Source organism: Cottoperca gobio, chromosome 22 (assembly GCF_900634415.1).
Source record: "Cottoperca gobio chromosome 22, fCotGob3.1, whole genome shotgun sequence".
Taxonomy (NCBI): Eukaryota; Metazoa; Chordata; class Actinopteri; order Perciformes; family Bovichtidae; genus Cottoperca; species Cottoperca gobio.
The window spans coordinates 10404839-10427763 of NC_041376.1; the positions used below are offsets into that span (position 1 = coordinate 10404839).

The following is a 22925-nucleotide window of genomic DNA, read 5'->3' on the forward strand; positions in this document are numbered from 1 at the left end:
GTTCACATCCTGCGGTTCTGTCCACAGTGCGTGTGAATTGAACAGGTTGTCATAGAGTGTGAGAGTCTGAGCAGGGGCTCTGCTGAATATGGATCTGGGTCAGCGAATGAGACTCAGAGTGATACGAGGGATTTTGCCTTTTATCCCATATGCACCCACAGCTTGCTGCCTTGTATACATGGATCAATTTCAAGTTTTCTGTCACAACTATGATCAAGAGATTACACTTACGCTTATTAAAAACGTCACATTCAAATCAGACAGAGAAGAAGTGTTCTTTCTCTGCATGGTATACCTCCTGGTATGTTTATGGTGTGCTGTCACGTAGTTATTTATATTGTCATGATGTAGTAGTGTTCATGTTAAAGCCTAGAAAACACACACACACACACACACACACACACACACATCTCTCGTAAAGCAAGAGCCTGGAAGACGGTAAAACATTTCAAATTAAAACCCAATACAATAACATGTTTTGGTGTCGTCACGTTAATGTGATGTCGCAAACTGCTGTTTCATTCCTGTTTACAACATTTCAAGCCCTCGCAGCCTCTCACACTCAGGCATTTACCAGGTGACGTCAGTTAAGTCCCTGAGGGTTCAGGGCTTGAGGCTTTAGGGTGGAGATTGGGATTGGGCAGAAAAACACAAGCGAGAAACATAGACGACACTTAAAGAGGGAAAGCACACAGACTAAATACACAAGGCAATAATAAACTAATGAAACACAGGTGGGACAGAAAACAGGCGGGAAGAGGACACATGCAGGAAGTAAAACAAGACATGACACATGAGGAGCGTGACTTTCAAAAGTAAAACAGGAAACAAACTACAAACAAAATCCCTCGGACCATGACATCCTAAGTAACTTGGAATTTGTTTCGGTAAAGTCACATTGCTGTTGATTTTATATAATGTTATTTTTCAACAAAATTGTATTCACCTCAATTGTATTGGGAAGGTGGCAGATAACATTAGCATTAGAAAGAATATCAATATCAAAACTATTTGCATAGCAAGGAGTTAAATTGAGTTCTTTTTGTGATAAGTGTGAATTGATCCTTTAAACATTTGTATGTCTTGTTTGGACCCAGGTGCTGTCTGAGCTGGACATTGTGGTGCCTCTTCAGCTGCTGATTGGGATGTTTTCTGATGGCGTGAACTCTTTGAAGGAGCTGGCCAATCAGAGGAAGTCACGCGCCTCAGATCTGACTGGCAACACTGGGGCTCGCAGGGTGAGGGAGACAGGAATAAAGGCCTAAACTTCTTCTACATTACATAATGTAATGTAATGTAAACTTCTACCGCCCAAAAAAGAGGGTTCAATGCTCATATTCTTCATTGTATTATTCATATTTAGTTATTGAATCAGTAATAAACCAGGACTTGTAGTGTATTACAACAAACTCACTTACCTCTACTCAAAACATCATCTGACTTGTTTTTATTACACCAGCTTTCTTTTTTCTGCAATATTTGCGTTCTATCAGATCCCTTTTAGGTTTTTGACACAATTTGACTCTACTTCTATTTTATACCTTTCTCTGGTATGTTGCCATGGTAACGGCCAATGTCTAAATATAGCTCCCTTAAAGGGCTTTATTGAAGTTGACTGTGATGTGGATTTACCTTTGAATTTTTTAGCCAAGCAACTCTGCACTCATGTGTCATTATAACTGACAGTAACAGGGGAATGTTGGAGATTAAAAGACTGCCAGAGGCATAAATGGTTTGAATTTAAAGTGACATACTTTACTTTGTATAGTGATGTGTTCTGTGCTCGTAGGTGAGCGTGGTCTCAGATCCAGGACGCCATGGGCAGCTCAACACCCTCAGTCCGTTCCCCAGCCCCTTCAGGAGCCCATTCCGCAGCCCCCTGCGCTGCAGCCCCTTTAAAAACCTGGGTCACGCCACCGGCCACTGCGCTCTGGATCTGGACTGTGACGATGATGACATGAACCTCGGCTGCTTCATTCTCATGTTTGACCTCATCCTAAAGCAGGTGACCACACAAAATAAACCTCTTAATACAAACACTATTATATCGCATTACTAAACATATTCCAAGAATGTACACTGAAGTATGTTTGTACACAGTTTAAAGACAATTCTTCTTCTTGCTCATTCATAGGGAGAATAATGACAACAAGGCCCACAGGGGGCACCTTGAGATTTGTGCTTTGTGCTCCACTTTCTGTTCCCCTGTTGTTACGGTCATATCTCCTGCTGTCCCAGATGGAGCTCCAGGACGACGGTGTGATGCTGGGTCTAGACAGCAGCCTGGGGAAGGATATCGTGGGCATAGTCAACAACGTCTTCCAGGCCCCGTGGGGGGGCTCACACACCTGCCAGAAGGATGAGAAGGCCCTGGAGTGCAGTCTGTGCCAATCCAGTATCCTGTGCTACCAGCTGGGCTGTGAGCTCCTGGAGAGACTGACCCCCAGAGAAGAGATTCGTCTTGTGGTGAGACACATAATGAACTTTTATGCGTCTGATATAAATGAACCCTGTGCATTAAGCAGGTAGGTCTTTGAAATGAATGCCATGTAAACCCTTATGTCCCCCACCACAATGAGATAATGCTGTTGTAGATGACATAAAAAACATGTTCATAAATCATTTCAATCTCTGTCTCTCTTTGTTTTTGTCAACTGACAAATAGGTAGTTCAAATTACTCGTGAATGGCACAAATAAAAATTTGCTGAATTACTCGTGATTATGAAACATATAAAGGAGACATTTTGACAGTGTTTGATTTCCTCTGCAGGAACCAACGGATTGTTTGGAGGAGACGTTGCTTTTCTTTCAGACAGATTTCTCCCTCGGTGCAGGGACTGGAAGTGAGGAAGGAGACACCACAAGTGGCGTGCACACTGACAACCCCAGTAACAATTCTCCTGACAACCCAAGTGTGTATCTGTTCTGTACACAATGTTAAAATCATTAAATGTGTCAGCTGAAACAAAATGCATTTCATGAACTGTTAACTTCCAGAAGAATACCAATAATCCTCAAAGGAATACTTCCCCATTTGGAAAATATGCTTATTTGCTTTAGCTAAGCTAACCTATTAGCCAAACGTACCAGTTGCTAGCTGTAACTTATTAACGTTTAACTTATTAACTTATATTTAAAGGAATAGCTGAACATGTTTGGAAATACATTTATTTGCATTCTTGCTAAGAGTTGGATGAGAAGATTGATTCCACTCTCATGTTTGTAGGCCTATGGTAAATATAAATAAATACTAGCTAGTAGCTAGTAGGAAATAGCTAGCCTGGCTCTTTCCCAAGGGTAACAAACCAGCCTCCCACCACCTCTATCGCTCGCTATTTAACACCTTATCTCATTTCAAGTTGAGTTGTTTCTAACACTACACTCTTCCTTCCAGCCATGAAGAATAACTCTGATAAGAAGTTCTCCTACCAGCAGCTCCCAGTGTCTTTAAAGCTCATATACACCATTCTGCAGGTACGTGTATATTAAAACTGAGGCACAAAGAGACTGGAGGCATTCAAGAATGTTTTCTGGGATTTATTTGAGTGTGGTACATATCTCCTATGTATTCAGGAAATGTCCAGGTTTGAGGAGCCTGACATCTTGTTCAACATGCTGAACTGTCTGAAGATCCTGTGTCTCCACGGAGAGTGTTTGTACCTGGCCCGCAAGGATCACCCCCAGTTCCTGGCCTACATCCAGGAGAAGATGCTCATCCCGAGGTGTGTGCTGACAGCTCATTTTAAATCATTGTTGCTTTCATTTTAGGTCTTCTGTTTTTTACATTTAAATGTATCCTAAGGGATACATTTGCTTGTCACAGCTGGTTCACAACAGATATACACATACAACACATAGCAACTGAACATACCGATAGCAACAGATGTATACATGGCAAAATACAGATATAGACAGTTCACAAAAATGAAATGAAATGAAATTGAATTCAACCAACTCCTTGACAGCAAGTGTGTGTGTGTGTGTGTGTGTGTGTGTGTGTGTGTGTGTGTGTGTGTGTGTGTGTGTGTGTGTGTGTGTGTGTGTGTGTGTGTGTGTGTGTGTGTGTGTGTGTGTCTAATTTGGCATTTGTTATTCAGTCTGTGGTCCATGTTGAAGTCAGAGTTTTGCCAGCTGGCCTCTCTGGCTGTGCCTCAGCTTCTCCACGCCCTGTCTCTGTCGCATGGGGCGGACATCTTCTGGAACCTCATCAACACAAACTTCAACAGCAAAGACTGGAAAATACGTTTTGAAGCAGGTGAGATATAGGCTTATGGTGTAAAATGACATTTATTGTGTATCTGCATTTGCTTCTCAAGATGATTATATAAAACCTCATATACAAGCGTTAACATCTCATCATGATTTGACTAAACTGTCCATTTTTATTTTTTTATTTCCGAGTGGTTGTTCATGAATGAACCGTTAAATGGCCCCAGTCTGCTTATATAATATACTACCTAAACCACTGTCTGCCCACATCTCCTCCTGTTGTCATGGTTACCGTGTGGCGGCAAAGACGAATTGTGGGATTAATGAGGTTTTTCCCGCCTTGTGATTGGCAGAGCGGAGCTGTATGACCTTGAGACAAAGGCAGAGGACAGGTCCTCTGACTCAATGTATGAATTAAAGGAAACAGGAGGACAAATGAATTGACAATAGCCCCAAAACATACCGTAAATATTTCTGAAAAGCTGTAAAGTTATTAGCCTATTTTGTATATAAATACCCTAGAAAAGGGTCAAATAAATTCAGTCCGTCTTCCCACCGAGTGAAATTATGCATCATGATGACAGGTTCAAATGCTGATTGTCTATATCATCATATCATATGGTCTAACAATTGTATTACACTGTCCTATCAGTTGTGTTGAAACAGATATAATTGTTAGATATAATTGTTAGCATAAATCATACATATACATATATATATATATTTATATATATTTAAAACCTTAAATGTGACCAACAGTCAGTGTGGTGCTGCTCTGGATCGTCGCCTAACCCCCACACTGACACCTGGTGGTCACCACTGGGTGCTATCAGCCCAGAGTGGGTGAAGGTTTATGGATTTCAGAATAAAAGTCTACTTTTAGAGTCATTATAAATAATTACTGAAAGGATCTTCTTTTTTTAAATAACTGAACGCATTCTTATCTCATTCCACACAGGGGATTTGTAACACTTTGTGTATGTGAACGTTGTCTTGGGGACACAAACATTTATGAGCAATATATTTTAGAAATGTATTTTTACATTTAGAGTAGATGACCAATGAGACTTTTTGTTTCTCTTTTTATACATTTTGCATGTCAAAGATATATAAAACAGATATTTTGCCATGGGTGCATCAATATTAATTGTGTTTGTTAAAGAGCTGAGAAATTACCTAATAAATTATATAAATAATGTAAAATCTACTTAAAATGTGTTTAAACATTTTAAGTAGATTTTACATTATTTATATAATTTATTAGGTAATTTCTCAGCTCTTTAACAAACACAATTAATATTGATGCACCCATGCATTATGTGAACACAAATATAATGGCATAGAAAGCTAAGTAACACATTAACTTATCTTCATCAATGACTTCATAGCTGGTTCTGTTAATTATATCTAGGTCATTATGGTTGGACATGTGGCAGCTCAGTTGTCTCTTCTTAATGTGTAATCTGTTCCCGTTCACTCTCTATTCCCATAAAAACTCTCAGTGGAAAAGGTAGCGGTGCTGTGTCGGTTCCTGGACATTGGCGCGGTGACAAAAAACCACTTGCTGAAGTATTCGCTGGCTCAAGCTTTCTGCTGCTTCCTGGCCTCTGTGGAGGACGTGAACCCAGCTGTGGCCACCCGGGCCAGACTGCTGCTGGACACCATCAAGAGGCCGGCGCTGCAGGTGACCCTGTTAGGCCCCATTTAAATCCAATGGACCTAAATGTGTGTTCATGTAGAGGCATACATTCATGTCCTCAGTGTATTTACATGTGTGTGTTTTTTATTATGCAGGGTTTATGCCTGTGTCTGGATTTCCAGTTCGACACTGTTGTGAGGGATCGTCCGATCATCCTCAGCAAGCTTCTGCTGCTGCACTTCCTGAAGAAAGACATTCCTGCCCTGAGCTGGGAGTTCTTTGTCAACCGTTTTGAAACGTTATCTCTGGAGGCTCAGTTACACCTGGACTGCAACAAGGAGTTCCCTTTCCCTACTAGTAAGTAGTTGTCCCCATTCAGAGTATTTACAGCTGCTCCACCTACTATGCACATTTCTTCACAGAATATTTATTGTAACATAAACATTGCAGCCTATTGGTGCTTCAAATTACAATCTTTCTTTTGACAGCCATCACAGCTGTACGCACCAACGTAGCCAACCTCAGCGATGCAGCCATGTGGAAGATACGACGTGCCCGCTTTGCCAGGAATCGGCAGAAGAGTGTGCGTTCCCTCCGGGACAGTGTGAAGGGAGCCCCATCTGAGTCTAAACGGGCATTTTCACTCCCTGAGTCACTGAGCAACCGCATTCGTGAGTAGCACAGATCAGCCTGTCGTTTCAACCAATCTGAACCTGAATCACTTTCATTCAGTCTGTGGTCGAACAGTGTTTGCAAAAGCTTTCTAAAGTGCCCTATAGGTGCTTTGTTTGACATTACAGATACAATCCATGACTGTATCTTTAAGTCAGTTTATCATCACTTTATATGTTAGAAGCACTCACTGTCTGTAGCGTCCTAATGTGGTGATTTGAAACCAAATGCTTCTTTATTTGCAAATACTATTTGACCAACGTTTACCCATTTTCCTAATGTTTCTCTCTTCACTTGTTTGTTCCCAACGTTCACCTCACTTGAATGTTTAAATATAACTTTGTTTAATAAAGGAACTCCCAACCATGTCATTCATTTTATCTTTAGCTCTGCACAGAAGGCTATCTGAGTTTCTGAGAGATGCTTCTTGTGGTTTCAAACATGATGTTGTCATTTAATATTTGTGTTAAGCCCTAATTCTTGATATTCCTTGGATTTTATACTGTTTTGAGGTCATAAAGTGTGCTTTTTGTGTGTTTATGTGTTTGTGTGTGCACATGTGTTGGGTGACGATGAAGCTCAGACATGTGTCCTGTACTTCGTCCCCTGTACATTCTCCTAAATTGTGTTCTTCATATGTGGTTTTTAGCTCTAAGGCTTACGAGGCAAGAGCACTCTGCCCCGACACTGGGAGATATGATAGAGAAAGTCCTGCCAGGTAAATAACAACCTAAACCTGAAACATTATTCTTCATAATCACATCATATTGGAGGAAATTGCAGTAGGATTATTAATAAATCTTAAATGAAATTATGACAGAAAATATGAAAAAGCAATGTTTGCTCTATGGTGACAGTCATTGTTTTTTTCATCCTTCACTAACTCTGACACTGGAAAGAGTTAAAAGCAACACTCTTGCTGACAGCTAGCTGTTTATTTTTTTTGTGTTCACCCTGTTTACATATTCCATGAACACGCTGCACTGATGTATGTGTATTGCATGATGATGTCTCCACCTGAAGAAGTGGACAGGATGAGTTGACTCCCCCCACCTCTGTGTTGTTACCCCCCCCCCCCCTCTCCTCGCCATCCTCTCCTCTGTCTGCAGCACTTTTCATCCCGCACTTTAACCCTGACGCTTCAGCCCCTCTTGTAGGCCAGACCCCGTCTCCCGAGGAGGACACCGTCATCAGAGACCTGCTTCCTGAGGACGCCGGCATCGATCACCAGACGGTTCACCAGCTCATGATGGTGCTCATGAAATTTATGGCCAAAGACCAGAGCAGCGCCGAGGCCGACATCGGCAGTGCCAAGGCTTTCAACACAGTGAAGCGTCACCTGTACGTGCTGCTGGGCTATGACCAGCAGGAGGGCTGCTTCATGATTGCACCTCAGAAGATGCGCACCTCTACCTGCTTCAACGCCTTCATCGCCGGCATTGCACAAGTGACTGACGGATAATCTATTATAATTTTTTTTTGGTATTCTGTGATTGCAGTTAGAGATTAACTGGTATATTTGGTTTCATATTGTGAAGAATATGACATTGAAAACATTGCTTCTTCCAGGTGATGGACTACAATATTGGTTTAGGGAAGCAGCTGCTCCCCCTGGTGGTCCAGGTGTTGAAGTACTGCACATGTCCCCAGCTGAGACACTACTTCCAGCAGCCGCCTCGATGCTCTCTTTGGGCCTTGAAGCCACACATCAGACAGATGTGGCTCAAAGCCCTGCTAGTTATCCTCTATAAGGTGCTCTTTGTATTACTATGTGTTAGTGGGATATATATGGTTGAGTTCTTTTCACCTCTAAGTGATTGCTGAATCTTGCTGTTACATATTTTCTTTATATGATATACAGTATGATTTACAAAGAGAATAACATAAGCTTATTATATTTTTCTGTGCACCACAGTACCCTTACAGAGACATGGACGGGAGTAAAGTGGTCCTCCATCTGATTCACATCACCATCAACACACTGAATGCCCAGTATCACAGCTGTCGTCCCCACGCTACAGCAGGACCGCTCTACAGCGACAACTCTAACATGAGCCGCTACAGTGAGAAGGAAAAAGGTGAAGCAAAATAAAGGATGTTGTTTATCTCAACAACAGACTTCTAAGATGTCTACTCTGTTGAACAATTTGTTTAATCGTTGATTTTAGGTGGAACTCTTTTTTTAAAAGGATACCATTTATGACTGCAAATTAGGACAACAAGAAAAAGCTTTACTATACCGTGTAGATTATAATGGCAAGATGGGATGAGTATGACTCCTATTGATGTACATTTTTCTCCATCTTAGAAGAGGACAGTGTATTCGATGAGTCAGACGTCCATGACACACCGACTGGTGCTGCTAACAAGGAGTCACAGACCTTCTTTGCCCGCCTGAAGAGGATAGGTGGCAGCAAGTCTGTGAAGTACCAGCCGGTAGAGCTGAATGCCAAGAAAAGTAAGAAACAGAGGCTTTCAGAGTCAAACATTGTATAACAGCAGAACATATTTTTGAAATGACAGTAGGGTCTCATGTTCGCTGGGATAAATCACATTTTTCTTCTGTCTATCAGGTGAAATTGAGCTGTCAGAGTACCGTGAAGCCAGCGCCCTTCAGGACAGCATTCTGCACTGTGTGAGGGAGGAGAGCACCAGGAAGAAGCGGCTGCAGGCCATGCACAAGCAGAAGTCTCTGGACATTTCGAACACTGACTCCATCCTTTTCAATCTGGACGAACACCGCCGTAAATCCTGCATTGATCGCTGTGACATGCAGGCGCCCCCTGAGGTCCTGCCCCCATCCTCGGGCACGTCCCACGGCAGGCATCACGGCAAAGAATCATCCGATGACTCTTCGGTTCGGGTGGAGGGCAGCGATGCCGTGGACCGACGAGGATCCAAGCCTGTCATCCCCGAGGTCCGCCTCAGCTGCATGGAGACCTTTGACGACAAGTTGGACCTGGGCTCGCTAGGAGGATCAGCTCAAGGGAAGGAGGACCAAGACCTCATCGACCTCTCCTCTGACTGCACATCCATTCCAGAAAAACACTCGCTACTCTCCATGTCCGACAGCGACTCCTTGGTGTTTGAAACGTTGCCTCCTCTGAGGATCGTAGAGAGCGATGAGGAGTTCGACCTTCAGCACATTCATGGCCTCCAAGTTCAACGGCAGCCCAAAGTTTTCTGCTTCCCCTGCTAGCAGCAAGACTTTGCGGCTGTCTCCTGTGGTTCAGGTGAGTGTAGAGGACTGTTCTAGTGACAAAAGGAGCCCAGACCTCATGGTAAGAAGGTCAAACCGTGTGACTCCCAGCACCTCTATGGATCTTCCTGACCGAGTGGAAAATGTCTGCCATGAAAGCCCCATGACCCTGAAGCAAAAGAGAGACCTGCTGAGGAAGACCCCACATGTCCCTGACACCTCGCTAGACGACATGTGCGAGGAGTTAAAGGCCAGCATGGGACCGGGGACCAGTCCCTCTGCTAGGACAATCTTCTTAGACATCCCAGAAGACAAAGCAGAGCCTCTTTCCTCCCCAGAAAAAAGCAAGAGTGACAGCAACGGCGAAGAAGAGTATGGGGACGATGAAGACGACGACGACATGGGTGATGAAGTGGACAGCGACCAAAAACCTGACAACGGGGATGACAACGATGAGGCAGAGTTTAAAATCCAGATTGTTCCCCGACAACGGAAGCAGAGGAAGATAGCAGTCAGTGCCATCCAGAGGGAATACCTGGACATCACGTTCAATATGTTTGACAAGCTGGGCGGTGAGCAGACCACTGAAACCGGTAAGAAGGAAGAACGGATAAAGAGAATTCACACTTTACCAGTGTGATGGTCAGGTGCTGTTTGATTTGATTAAAATTGATTTTTTAAGGTGGTTTTTAAGATTTGAGGAGGCTTCCCCAATACCTCGAAAAGCACAATAATCACTTTTTGTAACAGTGTGCACAAAGTTGTGTATTTCAACCATTTAAACTACAATATTTTATTTTAATTAAATTACATTTTAATCAGGATTTCTTTTTTATTTTTTAATTTTACATCCATACTTTAGGTTAACCATTTTCCAAACAACGCTGATGTGTTTTGGAATTTCTTTCTTTCATGGTTACAGGCACTCAGTGGTTTCCATTTCCGTTCAATATGAAAATCCATTAGCAGACGATGAAAACTGTTAAATCACGTACAGATCACTTCACAGCCTTTCTCCAGACTTAATCACTGACCTCGTCACAGTTTATGTTTCTAACAGATCACTGTGTCCTCCTGACACTCGCACATCAACTGTTTCTTGGTCCGGGACTAAAGCCGACAGCGATGATGCATTTGGTTCCTAAGTTTCAGTCTCCCTGTAGATCTGAGAATGTGCACCTCACTTACAACTTGTAAAAGAAAACTAATCTTTTTAAGATCGAGCACAATTCAAGTCGAGTCTGCTGATAGATCTTCACACCATATTCCAAATAAAATGGAAGCCAATGGCAGCCTGGGAAAAAGGCACCTCAAAATATTGATATGATTTGAAAATGGACAGCAGAAATGTGAAGGATACATGATTTGTAGTATACATATGAATATTGCCAACACATGGGTATACTCCTTTAAGTGTTTAGAATATAAGTGTACTGTAAAAATGTGTGTAAGATGTATCTAATCAACCACTCCAGCTGTGTGTTGTCCTGTGGTTTGTTTCTATGTATGTATTCACTCTTCCTTTCCTTCCATACTAACGCTTTAGAGGTTTTGCAGCACACATCAGAAGCTGTGAAACAGTATAATGTGACTTTACATAAAAGAAGTAGAAGAGCATGACCAAAGATCAAATGGCAAAACTGTGATTTTCGAAATCTGAAACTGGTTGTGCGGCGAACAAAAATCACTAAACTTCACATAAAGATTATTAAATTAGTACAAACTAAACGTTAACAATCTCCTAATGGTAGCAAAAGTAGTGCTTATTACTACTGAATGTCCATATCTTAGCAGTTTTTTTATTGGCATAAAACGGCATATATTCTGGCCTGATTCTGATGCCAACGCCCCGCCCATTATTTACCCATATTGCCTTACAGATCACAAAGTTCTGTCTACATTGGAAAAGCCACGAGAATCTGCCTCAGCCCCAACGCTCGAAGCTGCTATGCCTGAAACAAGCCATCGCTCTTCAGTATCAAGTAGGATTCAAATACTTTACTTATTGGTCTTCTTATAAACTTCAATAAATCTGACTGTTGTGGTATCGCTATGAGGGCCTTAATTTATCTTTTTTAAATTATTTTTTGTGCTATTATATATAACTTGTGCAAACAACAAAAACTATTTTGAATTATATCCATATTGGAGCTGGAAATATGCAATAAAATCACATAATATTATTTGACATCTTATCATAAAGCCATTAAAATTCCAGAGAAAAGGTAGAAAAAATATAATGTTTTATAAATTGTTTTTCAAATTACTTTTACTCTAAATTAAATATTATAAAGTTGGAGTTCCTCAAACAGTCAAAGCTTAAATGCTTGACTTAATTGTGTCCTTATGATATAAAAAAATAAATCACAATGACCCTCTCTTTTCATGTGTGTCTTATCTATATCAATGTAACCACACACACTTGTTGGTATTGCTCAAAGCGGTATTCGCAGCTACTTCACCCCAGGTGTCGTTTTCTGTGTCTGACCTTTAGCTCAGTACCGTCAGGTGAAGCGAGGCTCCCTGGGAGCTCTGACCATGAGCCAGCTAATGAAGAGACAGCTGGAACATCAATCCAGTGCACCACACAACATCAGCACCTGGGAAACGGGTCAGTCATTTTAGACTTTTCTTTATCGCATAATAACCCCCATGAGGAGACATATGGACATACAGTAGTAGCACATGGATGAAAAACAAATGAAACAGAAAACATGTAAACCAACGTGTTATTCCTCATTGACCCAAACCAGCATCTAACACAGGGGTGTCAAACATGCGGCCCGGGGGCCAAAACCGGCCCGCCAGAGGGTCCAATCCGGCCCGCGGGAGGACTTTGCAAAGTGTAAAGATTAGTTGTTTTGATCATAAAGTAAAATACTGTTCCAGATACCTGTGACAAAATGTGCTGTGCCTTTGTAGATACACTGTGATCTGTAAGTTGTAATGCACATGTGTAAATGATAAACTAATACTATTGTTGAAATTTCACATTTCTTTCTTAAGAAAATTCAGGTTGTTCATAATGTTTTGTAAAAAGATCAAATTTGAACATTTTCAGAATGTATTTGTACTTTTTTGCACTAAAACGAAGGGAAGAATTTGGAGTTGTCGTTATTTACAGGTTATTATACTATGATTTTACTGGTCCGGCCCACTTCAGATCAAATTGTGCTGCATGTGGCCCCTGAACTAAAATTTGTTTGACACCCCTGATCTAACATCTGAATCTTACCAAAGAAGTCTTCGATTGTTTTATTCAAACACTGATATTCTTCCTTTGTAGGTCCTACAAAGACCAGTCTGCTCTCTGCACCGAGCACAGTCAGCATGTTTGTCCCTGCACCGGAGGAGTTTATTGATGAGCAGCCTACCACGATGTCTGACAGGTGAATGAATGAATCAGCTGATACCTGTCTGAAACAGGTCATCTTAATGCTTAAACCTGCCTGGTTGATTTCTATGCGATGTCCCAGGTGTCGGGACTGTGCTGCTGTGCTGGAAGAATACGACGAGGAGACTCTCGGCCTTGCAGTGGTCGTTCTGTCCATGTTCATCCACCTCAGCCCTGATTTGGCTGCGCCGATGCTTCTCGACATCATGCAGTCTGTGGGCAGGTACAGCCACTCCCGCAATCTACATCCACACAGTACTTCACCGTTAAATGAAGTTTCATAACTCGCCCTCAGAACTCATGCATAATTCATCCCCGAGTCCTAATTCGCTGCTTTAACTCCTTTCAGGTTGGCATCTAGTGCCAATTTTTCTGGACAAGCTGAGAGGTATGAGACATTAAAGCCGTCACACCAGTGTTCACTATGCTTATGGCTGAGTTTAATAATAGATGTGAAGTGTGACCGCCTGTCTAACACTGTCCTTTCTCCCTGTGATGTTTTGCAGTATGTTGATCCCAGGGAATGTAGCAGGTGTAGCCAAGCAGTTCCTCCGCTGTATGTTTCACCAGCTGGCCCCTAATGGCATCTTGCCTCAACTTTTCCAGAGTAACATCAAAGGTCTGCCCACACCACTGACTACTAAACTCAAAAATCCTTCAAATGTACCTGCACTATTTCTATAGAGACTTACAGCATGTCTTAGCTGCTCATTTCTGTGTGTTGATCTTGTTGCACAACGCTTTACAATTTATAACCTATAGTAGAAGCATATTTTACGGCTTTACTTTTTTTTAATAAAGATTACTGTTCTTTGTCTATCGTTCTTTTTGCAGATGGAAGTTTTCTGCGAACACTTGCATCCTCCCTGATAGATTTTAATGAATTGAGTTCAGTTGCTGCTCTCAACATGCTGCTCGAGGTGAGATTTTCTTTCTTCTTTATGCAATTGTGTTGAGTCATTTAACCAGCAGGAGGAGCTCTTGTCAAAGCAAAAGCTTTTGTAGCTACAGCTACAAGAACAGCATAAGCCCATCTAAAACAACAAATCATCGGGACATTAAAGAAAACCTGCCTTGCTCTGCAGCACTGTACCAGTTTATTGTTACTGTTAAAGCTAAATAAATGACACAGATAAGAACCCGTTGATGCATGAGCTCTTCCAAGCAATCATCTGTGCTTCACTGTGCTAAATCCCCCGCTCTCATCATGAGCATTGTGATTGATCAGGACTGAATGATCAGTTAAATGGAAGTATCTTCCCTTATAGAATTTCCTTATATAACCCTGTTATGGTTTCTGCCTCTGTGCCCTCTAGGGCCTGAACAACAAGAAGAGTCTGCCAGCAGGGGGCACAATGCTGCACTGCCTGGACAACATTGCCACCTTCATGGAGGCTCTTCCCATGGACTCTCCTAGCAACCTGTGGACAACCATCTGCAACCAGTTCCAGACCTTCCTCACAAAACTGCCCTCTGTGCTTCCTCTGAAGGTAGATATCGACTCTTCCGTTCACTTAGTAATGGTCTGATATGGTCTGATGTGATTATAGCTGGAGTAAAAAGCATCTTGCAGGGCCCTTGTCGGGTTCAATAGGACAGAGTCTTGATATTGCAATTGATTTGACTCTGAAGCTTTTGACCTTCGAGGTCAAATTAGTGTACTCTAATCAATGTATCACCGCAGACACTTTTAAATTCCAGGGAAATGGCTATGCGCCATCCAATGGATTTCAACTTTTGCATTTTAAAACCGACTGACAGTCAAGATTTTTCCTTTTTGCAATCTTGTGTCTCATTAGTGCCCTATGGATTCCAGTTTGAGGATAATCATTTGTCTACTAAAAATCCCAACAACAAATGCAGCCCGGGTAAGCCCAGAGCAGAATTGTCCATACTGAGATGTCCGAATTTTCTCGCCTTTATTTATATAACCCATTCTTGTCCCCTACAGAGCCTCCTGGAGCCTTTCTCAAAGCTGCTGAGTTTTGTCATCCAGTATGGCATGTTCAGTCTCTCCTACCTCGTAGAACTGTGTGGACTATGTTACAAAGGCTTCAACAAGGTACTCTTGAGTGTGCTTTCATAACATCTTTTTGTGTAAGTAAAGTTTCATGTGTAGGAATAAAGCCTGTGTTGACATCCAGTACTTATGTAGTCTTTAAGGAGTTAAACCTTTTAAACTAATCTGCAGTGTTAAAAATGTTGAGCTCCTGTTCGCAGGCCTCTCGCTCATCACTCTTTGGGTGCTACACCTACTTCCCTGACTCTCCAGTCAGCCAGAAATGTGGGCATGTGTCACAGATGATTAAGTAGGCAATCAGTTTGTATTGATTAACATGATTAGTTGGTGTGCTAGGGCCGACCGGTGTGATTCCGAGTGGCTGTCTGAGACAGAGATGGAGCCAGAGCTGTCTGCACTGTTGGGCCAGATGGATCCTCAGTCCTCCACCACTGTCAGCGCTGCATGCTTTATGTCTCCTGCAGTATTGATTTTCTACACCCTCTTTAATTCCTCACCATATAATATCCGCTTCTCAAAACCCAGAGTCACTATCGGCAATTGCTTTTGGAACCTGTCCTGTGCAGTTGTTTTATGAAGATGTGAGCTTTCTGGAAAGCGCTTCAGTTATCTTTGGAGGTCAGGTTTTAAGGACACAAAGTCACGTTCGCTAGTCCTACTGAAGTTTGTCACACCATGCACCATTTGTCACAGCCGCACTGCACTGTGCGACTTGGCCCTCTAGCTCGAGAGCAGCCTATGCTTTGCTATTTACCAAAAGGACGTGCTCCATTAACTTTTAATTATGAGAGTGCCGTGTACAGGTATTCGCATTAACAAGCCTCACAGTGAGAGTCCGAAGCAGCTCTGCATGCTGTAAGAGCGGAGGAGCATGTGCCTGCGCCGAACATAAGCAAACATGACTGCATAGAGAAAGAGAGAGGCAAAGTGGAAGCCAGAAGATGACAGTGTGGTTTGTAAACAGGCAGCTGGGCTTTGTGTGGAAGGGATGAACAAAGAGAGCAGCCTGTCCTCAGGGAGGGAGAAGGCAGCCTGACAGCCTCATCTGAGCTGCCTGGGACTCTGGGAGGAGAGATCTGGACTGGCCTAAATCTACTCCTCAGCTTCACTATTCTCTGTCTATTCTCTGTCTCCCTGCCTCCTCTCCCTCCCCTCTCGTTGCTTGTCCTTCCCCCTCTATTCAGGCTACAGAGTTTATGCTCTCCTCGCAGCATGAGTAAGGGAGAGTGATAATAGAAAAAGGCAGTCTTGCTGCATCAGTACATTTACTCCACTCTCTATCTCCCTGCATCCAGGAGAGAGATAAGTTCTACATGTCTCGCATTGTGGTGTTAGAGCTTCTGCAGGCTCTCAAGTTCAAGTCTCCTCTGCCCGACACAAACTTGTTACTGCTGGTCCAGGTAAAAATGCTCTCTTTTATGCACTTCAGTTTACAAGAACTAAATAAATCACAGTGTCTCATCCTGAATACAAATCTAAAACCTGCTGTGGAATTTCTCAGTTTGTTTGTGCAGATATCGGCACACGGTTAGCAGAATCCACCATCATCCAGAAGCACATGATCTTAACGCTGCCGGGGGTAAGACTTTAGTCGATGTGTGTCTGGCTCTTATTAGAATCAGCCTCATAAAACAGCAGGGAATAAAGATAAAGCCCACTGTGATAGAATAAAGTGTTTTTGTTCTCCACAGTGCACAACAGCAGCCATGGAATGCATGAGACAATACATAAGTGAACTCCTGGACTTCATTGCAGATATGCACACGCTAACCAAACTTAAAGTAAGTCTTGTTCTTCATGTGAGACAGCTCGAGTAGTATGTTATCATATGTAGAGTTTTTCCATATGTTTCCTGTTGACCAACTTTATCTTTTCCTTACTCCAAATCTGCTACTCAGAGCCATATGAAGGCTTGCTGTCAGCCGCTGCATGAGGACACTTTCGGGGGGAACCTAAAAGTGGGCTTGGCACAAGTTGCAGCCATGGAGATCAGCAAGGGCAATCACCGTGATAACAAAGCTGTGGTCCGTTATCTTCCCTGGCTTTATCATCCGCCATCCACCATGCAACAAGGGTAGGAATAAAACAAACTACAGACAGGTTTAGTAATGATTGAATGACTTAAAGGGTCAGTCCACCCACATTACATAAAACATTTCTTTCAAGGTTGTGAGATATCCATCCATGAGAAAAAGAAAACAATGTGTATGAAAGTGTATCTCAAAACCTAGAAATAAATCTTTATTGCTAGATACCACCAGAGATAAGTGACAACATATGTTCTTATGTAACTTGGGTGAACCAACACAAATGTCAGCAAGACTACCTGATGGTGAGTGTAATCCTAAGAAGTATGAAAATAAAATGATATAGAATATACTGCGTTTTGATTTGTGAAACTGAATTACAATTTGTTCTGCAGGCCAAAAGAATTCATCGAGTGTGTGTCCCACATTCGTCAGCTGTCCTGGCTACTTCTGGGTTCCCTGACACACTGTGCCCTGCACCAGGGCTCCACCTCCTGTATGCCCATCCCTCTAGATGCTGGCTCCCACATCGCAGATCATCTTATAGTCATCCTAATTGGTTTCCCAGAACAGTCAAAGGTCTGGTAGAAACAAATCCCTTCAAATGACCACATGCAGGTTTTGTTAATATGATCTATAACCAGCTCACTGGCCTGTTCTGTTTTGGACTTGATCTCCTTCCCCAGACGTCAGTGCTGCACATGTGCTCTCTGTTCCACGCCTTCATGTTTGCCCAGCTGTGGACCATCTACTGCGAGCAGGCGGCTGCTGCTCCGTCCCTGCAGAACCAGAACCAGACAGAGTTTTCCTCCAGCGCCATCCTTACTGGCCTGGAGTTCTGGAGTCGGGTTACACCCAGCATCCTGCAGCTCATGGCCCACAATAAAGTGGTGAGTGCTCTGCCTATTATTTAAGGCAGGAATAAGGTGCCTGGAAATGTTGTGTGTGAAATATAAAGAGTTTCAACTTTTGGATTAATTCTTGTTTCATATATGATGAGAAAAACTATGTTAGAGAAAGTTTTGATGGATGTTTTCTTCTCTCAGATGGTAGAGATGGTGTGTCTTCATGTCATTAGCTTGATGGAAGCCCTGCAGGAGTGCAACTCGACCATCTTTGTCAAGGTTTGCTACAACTATACTAAATATATCTCTACACGGTTAATGTATGACCACCTAAATACATAACCTAATACGTATCCATCCTCATTCTTTCCTATAGCTAATCCCTATGTGGCTACCCATGATTCAGTCGAACCTGAAGGTAAGGCTTTTTAAAAACGTACAGATACAGATTAATAATATGCAAGTAACCATCGACTCTTTAGATGATTTCAGACTCATCTTCCCTTCCTTCCTTCATCAGCATCTGTCTGCGGGGCTACAGTTACGTCTTCAGGCCATCCAGAACCGTGTGAACCATCAGTGTCTGCAGGGCCAGACATCCGGAGCCCCTCCATTTGCTCTGCGCAAATGGCTGCAGTGCACCCAGTTCAAGATGGCTCAGGTGGAGATCCAGTCGTCTGAGGCCGCCTCGCAGTTCTACCCCATGTGACCTGCTTCGTGATCACATCTGGGTCCTTAGACCTGCATGCATCCGAACCCTCTGACCAAAAACAGGACTCTTCTGTAAACTGATGCTGTGTGGGATTCATTTGGACTGGATCATTTTCAGCACCTTTAGCGTCATACCTGTACAGTAAATATATACTATTTTAAAGTACTATCACTGGAGCTGATAATTAAAGGTGTGGCAGGCTTGTGTGGGATAATTCAGGTGCCTAACTGTTGTATACAACAGAGAGAATTTCTATAGATGTTAGTAATAGTGAGGGTGTGATAGATAGTGAAGATGCGCTCACTATGTTACATTCATATTCTGTCACTTTTTAAGTTGCTTGGTTGCAAGCCGGATAATAAAAGTGCGAGTTTTTCTAAACGTTGAGGACTCTTTGTCTTTTCATATGAATTGCAGATGCCTTCAAAATTCAAATGTGACATTTACTGCCCTTTGATATCCTGGCTGATGCGGAAAATGTCCCGTTTACCATAATGCAGATAGAATCAGCTCCGTTGTTCATTCTGCTGGACGAGAAACTGAACCTTAGGTGTGTCCGGGAAAATGACATGACATGCATTACTCAGCTCCCGACTGAGATCCTTGTCGGACTGTCAGTCATGCTGCCTCTCGCAGTCAGAGCTCTGATCGATCAGAGGCCAATCTGAGTTGCAGCAGCAGCTTTGTAACTCGATAAAGTGGAGCCAGACATTGGAGGTAAACAAGACTATTTCAGTTGTGCCCACCTCACCGCCCCAAAGTAGAAAGCCCCCCCTCCCCCATTTGTCCATTCCCCTCTTCATTGGCAGCAGCGAAACAGATTGGCCCACGCATATACCAAGCAAACACAATTACCTTTGGCCTAATGTGGTTTGTTGTGATTAAGCATTGTTGTGAGGTCTAACCGCATTACCACGAAGCTCTTGTCTGAGAATAACAGATGACATGACAGCAGGGCTAGAAAGCCGAACAGCACATTAATCTTTGTTTTGATCTTCGTTGCTGCAAGGATTTCATTATCAAGCTTTAGGATGAATTAGATCTGATGATATAAATGTATTCTGTGAGAAAAAATTGGTTTATTGGACAAAAATAAGTCAAATTTGATTTGCATATATATTCTTTCTAATGTGCTTTTAGTCACTGCATGTGTAAGAGGACCCATGAGAGGTGTGTGCCAAATGAGTCACTAGTGTAATGATATCACACAATGTGACTAATGAATACGCAAACACACACACACACGCACACACACACACACACACACACACACACACACACACACACACACACACACACACACACACACTCACTCCCCTGTGACCCCAAGCTAGCTGAATCAGGCTGCAGTGCCCCTTCTCATCAACCTCTAGTCTTGGCTCATCAAAGAGCCCCTCTCCTGCTGTGTGCCTCTGTGTGTGAGTGTGTATTAAAGTGATGCTGGATGCAGGTGTGTATGTGTGTGTGTCCCAGCATGTGCACAGGTGTGTGTGTGTGTGTGTTTAATCAAGTCCCGCTTGCTCTGGGGTTGCATCTGTCAGCCACTGCCACTGTTGTGATCGTTTGAACTCGCAGCCCTTTTCGAAAGAACCTCTCTCATTAGCAGTAGCTTATGTAATCAGTGTCCCACAGGTATCCAGCACTTTCCCCGCCCCTGCCTGCCTGCCTGCTGCCTCCTGTAGGACCATATGGGAGCGCTGACCTGATGAGCAAGCAGCTGGAGGTAGTGAGGGTAATTAACGCTGACCAAAGGCCTCTCAGGCAGAGAGGGTGTGAGTGGGTCCTCAAAGATTGTGAAGGTCAGCTTTGAAAGGACTTTTTAAGCTCTCTCACAAACACACACACAAACATGCACCAGCATGGTGTATCACCAGGTGTGTACACTGGTGACCCTTGATTAAAGGGTCTCATACAGGCAGTCGGTAGTTTTGTACAGTAACAATTTCAAAACAATTTTTAAGAATCTGTGTATCGGCGCCTTTTTGCTCCAAGGAAATACCTTCTGAGGGCCTCGTAAAGCTTGTTGAGACAGTGACAATCCCTGGTCCACCCGCCTAGTGCTGTCACATTGCTTTTATAACAATGAAATCCACAGCGCCTTGGCAGGACAATGCATGAATGTTTAAATTGCTCAGTGTCCATTGGTATTACCATCAAGTGGCACATCTAAGGCAGGGCAGGCAAAGTACTCTATGCCCCTCATTGACATTATAATTCATTGACATTCCTCTTCAGTGCTCCTCTGCATCAGCCTGTAGAGTACAGGTTTGTCCCCCTTGTTTGTTTCACATCATTAACTACAGTTAATGTGCAAATTAAAATAGAAATGGGAAATTGTCTATACGATTTAATGTAAGAATGTAGCCTCTTTCACAGAGGTGTTTTTGAATCTACCACCTTCCTTTAGCTTCCTTTAAAACTCTCATTTTGTTACAGCAACTTTTGTTCTTGCTTTAGCTGCAGAAATCCTTCACACACATCCATGATTTTTTGGCGCATGATTATTTACCGAGGCCAGAGCGAGTAAAATATGCAATCTATAAGTTTTCTTGTTGGAGTCATTAGGCCCCATGGAGAGCAATACGCTTGATAATCACAGTTCATTAAAGATGCAGTGTGTGAGACAGACTGAGTACATGTCCTCCACTGCAGGAGGGGGGGTGCAGAAGACATGGCCAGCACAGCTCTTTGCCGAAGACATGAACGGCACAATACAACACAGCACCGACAGGACGGGCATGGGCTAAATGTAACACATTTATCACCTTCGCCACGCATGAGCCAGTTTGTCTGCCAGAACATAATAACAGATTTATATCTGCACATATAACTCTTTCAACACAATAGACTGTGGGTCTGTTGTTATGTACAGTTTTATTTACAACTGAAAAACTCAGCAATGAAATCAACTTATGCACATCTTTCTATCTGTTTGGTATAATGCATAAATTGCGTATGTACTATTGATTGCCATATATACATTAATGGCTTGCTCCATCAACATGACGACATTGACATAATTCTAAATGGTAGCACATTGTTTAAGTTTTACTATGTATAAACATATGTTCTGTTACACTGTACATTAATTAACAGTCCAGAAGGCAGATATTTAAATATCAATATTTACATTCATGCATCCATCATTTCTCTCATATAGGTACATGTTGGGGTATACTGTTAGCTAATATCTGTGCATGTTTTAGATGCAAGCATGTGTTTTTCCAAATTTCCACAGTTTAGCCAATATCTATACTTAACTGACAGCCACAGAGTACAGCCCACTCTCACTGAGTACACTCATCTGCATGCACACTCACAGACAGACAGACAGATAGACAGACACACACACACACACACACACACACACACACACACACACACACACACACACACACACACACACACACACACACACATGCACGCACAGACACACGCAGATTTAATTTATAAAAGCAGAGCAGCGTTGAGTGATGCTCCAGTTCAGCTCAGTTGTGTTTTTCCAGCGGGGATGTGGAGGATGCCTGTGACAGCACTGACTCACACACACATCTCTGCTGAGGCCATCCTCTGTGCAACCTGATCTCTGGCTATTGGCTAAGTCTCCTGTCTCTCACCAGTCACAAGGTCAGCCCTGGGCTCATGTCCCCTGTTTCTATAGCGATGGGCTAAGCCCTTCTTGACAGATGGAAAAATGAAGATTGTCAAATCCAAACAAAGCATGGCTGAAGGCATCTAGCTGACCCCGAGACTCTGAAACAACCAAACGACTTGTGATAGCAGGTTTAACTTGTAGGGGGGAGCTTGCCTTGAGATAACAAATCAGAAACGGGACTGGCCTGATGATGCAGCACAGAAATAATGTTTGGAAAACACACATTCACATAGCACATCATAGAGACCACTGACATTTTTTTTAGCAGAAGTCTCAGGGAAACAGAGAAAAGCATATCAAACACCCAGAGACAAAACAACTGATACAAAAACTCTTTGCAGAGCAAGCGCGTTTTCTGCATCAGTGTCTCAACAAACTGACAGCAGGCTTAAAGCATCGGAGCATCACAAATGAATTATACGGATTATAAATTATTCACTTAAAAAACAGAGCTATCAAGAAATAAAATGAATTCATCAAGATGTTCGAAGATTTGTAAAGATGTGAGTAACTTACAAGACAGTTTTTTTCTTCTTTTAAGTAGAAAAATAA

The 22925-nt window shown here is 42.7% G+C and overlaps 1 protein-coding gene across 1 annotated transcript in view; it reads left to right on the plus strand.

The window, feature by feature from the left end:
• unc79 (unc-79 homolog, NALCN channel complex subunit) overlaps nt 1-19103 on the plus strand; it is a 33520-nt gene extending 14417 nt beyond the window's left edge. Inside the window, 35 exon segments of the mRNA XM_029461057.1 lie at nt 1098-1238; nt 1790-2005; nt 2239-2466; nt 2772-2913; nt 3396-3475; nt 3575-3723; nt 4099-4256; nt 5713-5894; nt 6005-6206; nt 6338-6520; nt 7679-7968; nt 8091-8273; nt 8437-8599; nt 8830-8979; nt 9095-9674; nt 9676-10313; nt 11601-11702; nt 12215-12331; nt 13007-13109; nt 13197-13337; nt 13464-13502; nt 13621-13733; nt 13949-14034; nt 14431-14604; nt 14914-14982; nt 15066-15176; nt 16430-16534; nt 16636-16713; nt 16826-16915; nt 17033-17208; nt 17557-17740; nt 17848-18051; nt 18208-18285; nt 18383-18424; nt 18527-19103. Of these exon segments, the coding sequence (XP_029316917.1) occupies nt 1098-1238; nt 1790-2005; nt 2239-2466; nt 2772-2913; nt 3396-3475; nt 3575-3723; nt 4099-4256; nt 5713-5894; nt 6005-6206; nt 6338-6520; nt 7679-7968; nt 8091-8273; nt 8437-8599; nt 8830-8979; nt 9095-9674; nt 9676-10313; nt 11601-11702; nt 12215-12331; nt 13007-13109; nt 13197-13337; nt 13464-13502; nt 13621-13733; nt 13949-14034; nt 14431-14604; nt 14914-14982; nt 15066-15176; nt 16430-16534; nt 16636-16713; nt 16826-16915; nt 17033-17208; nt 17557-17740; nt 17848-18051; nt 18208-18285; nt 18383-18424; nt 18527-18715 (5886 nt within the window). The 3' untranslated portion in view covers nt 18716-19103.
• The last annotated feature ends 3822 nt before the right edge of the window (nt 19104-22925 follow it).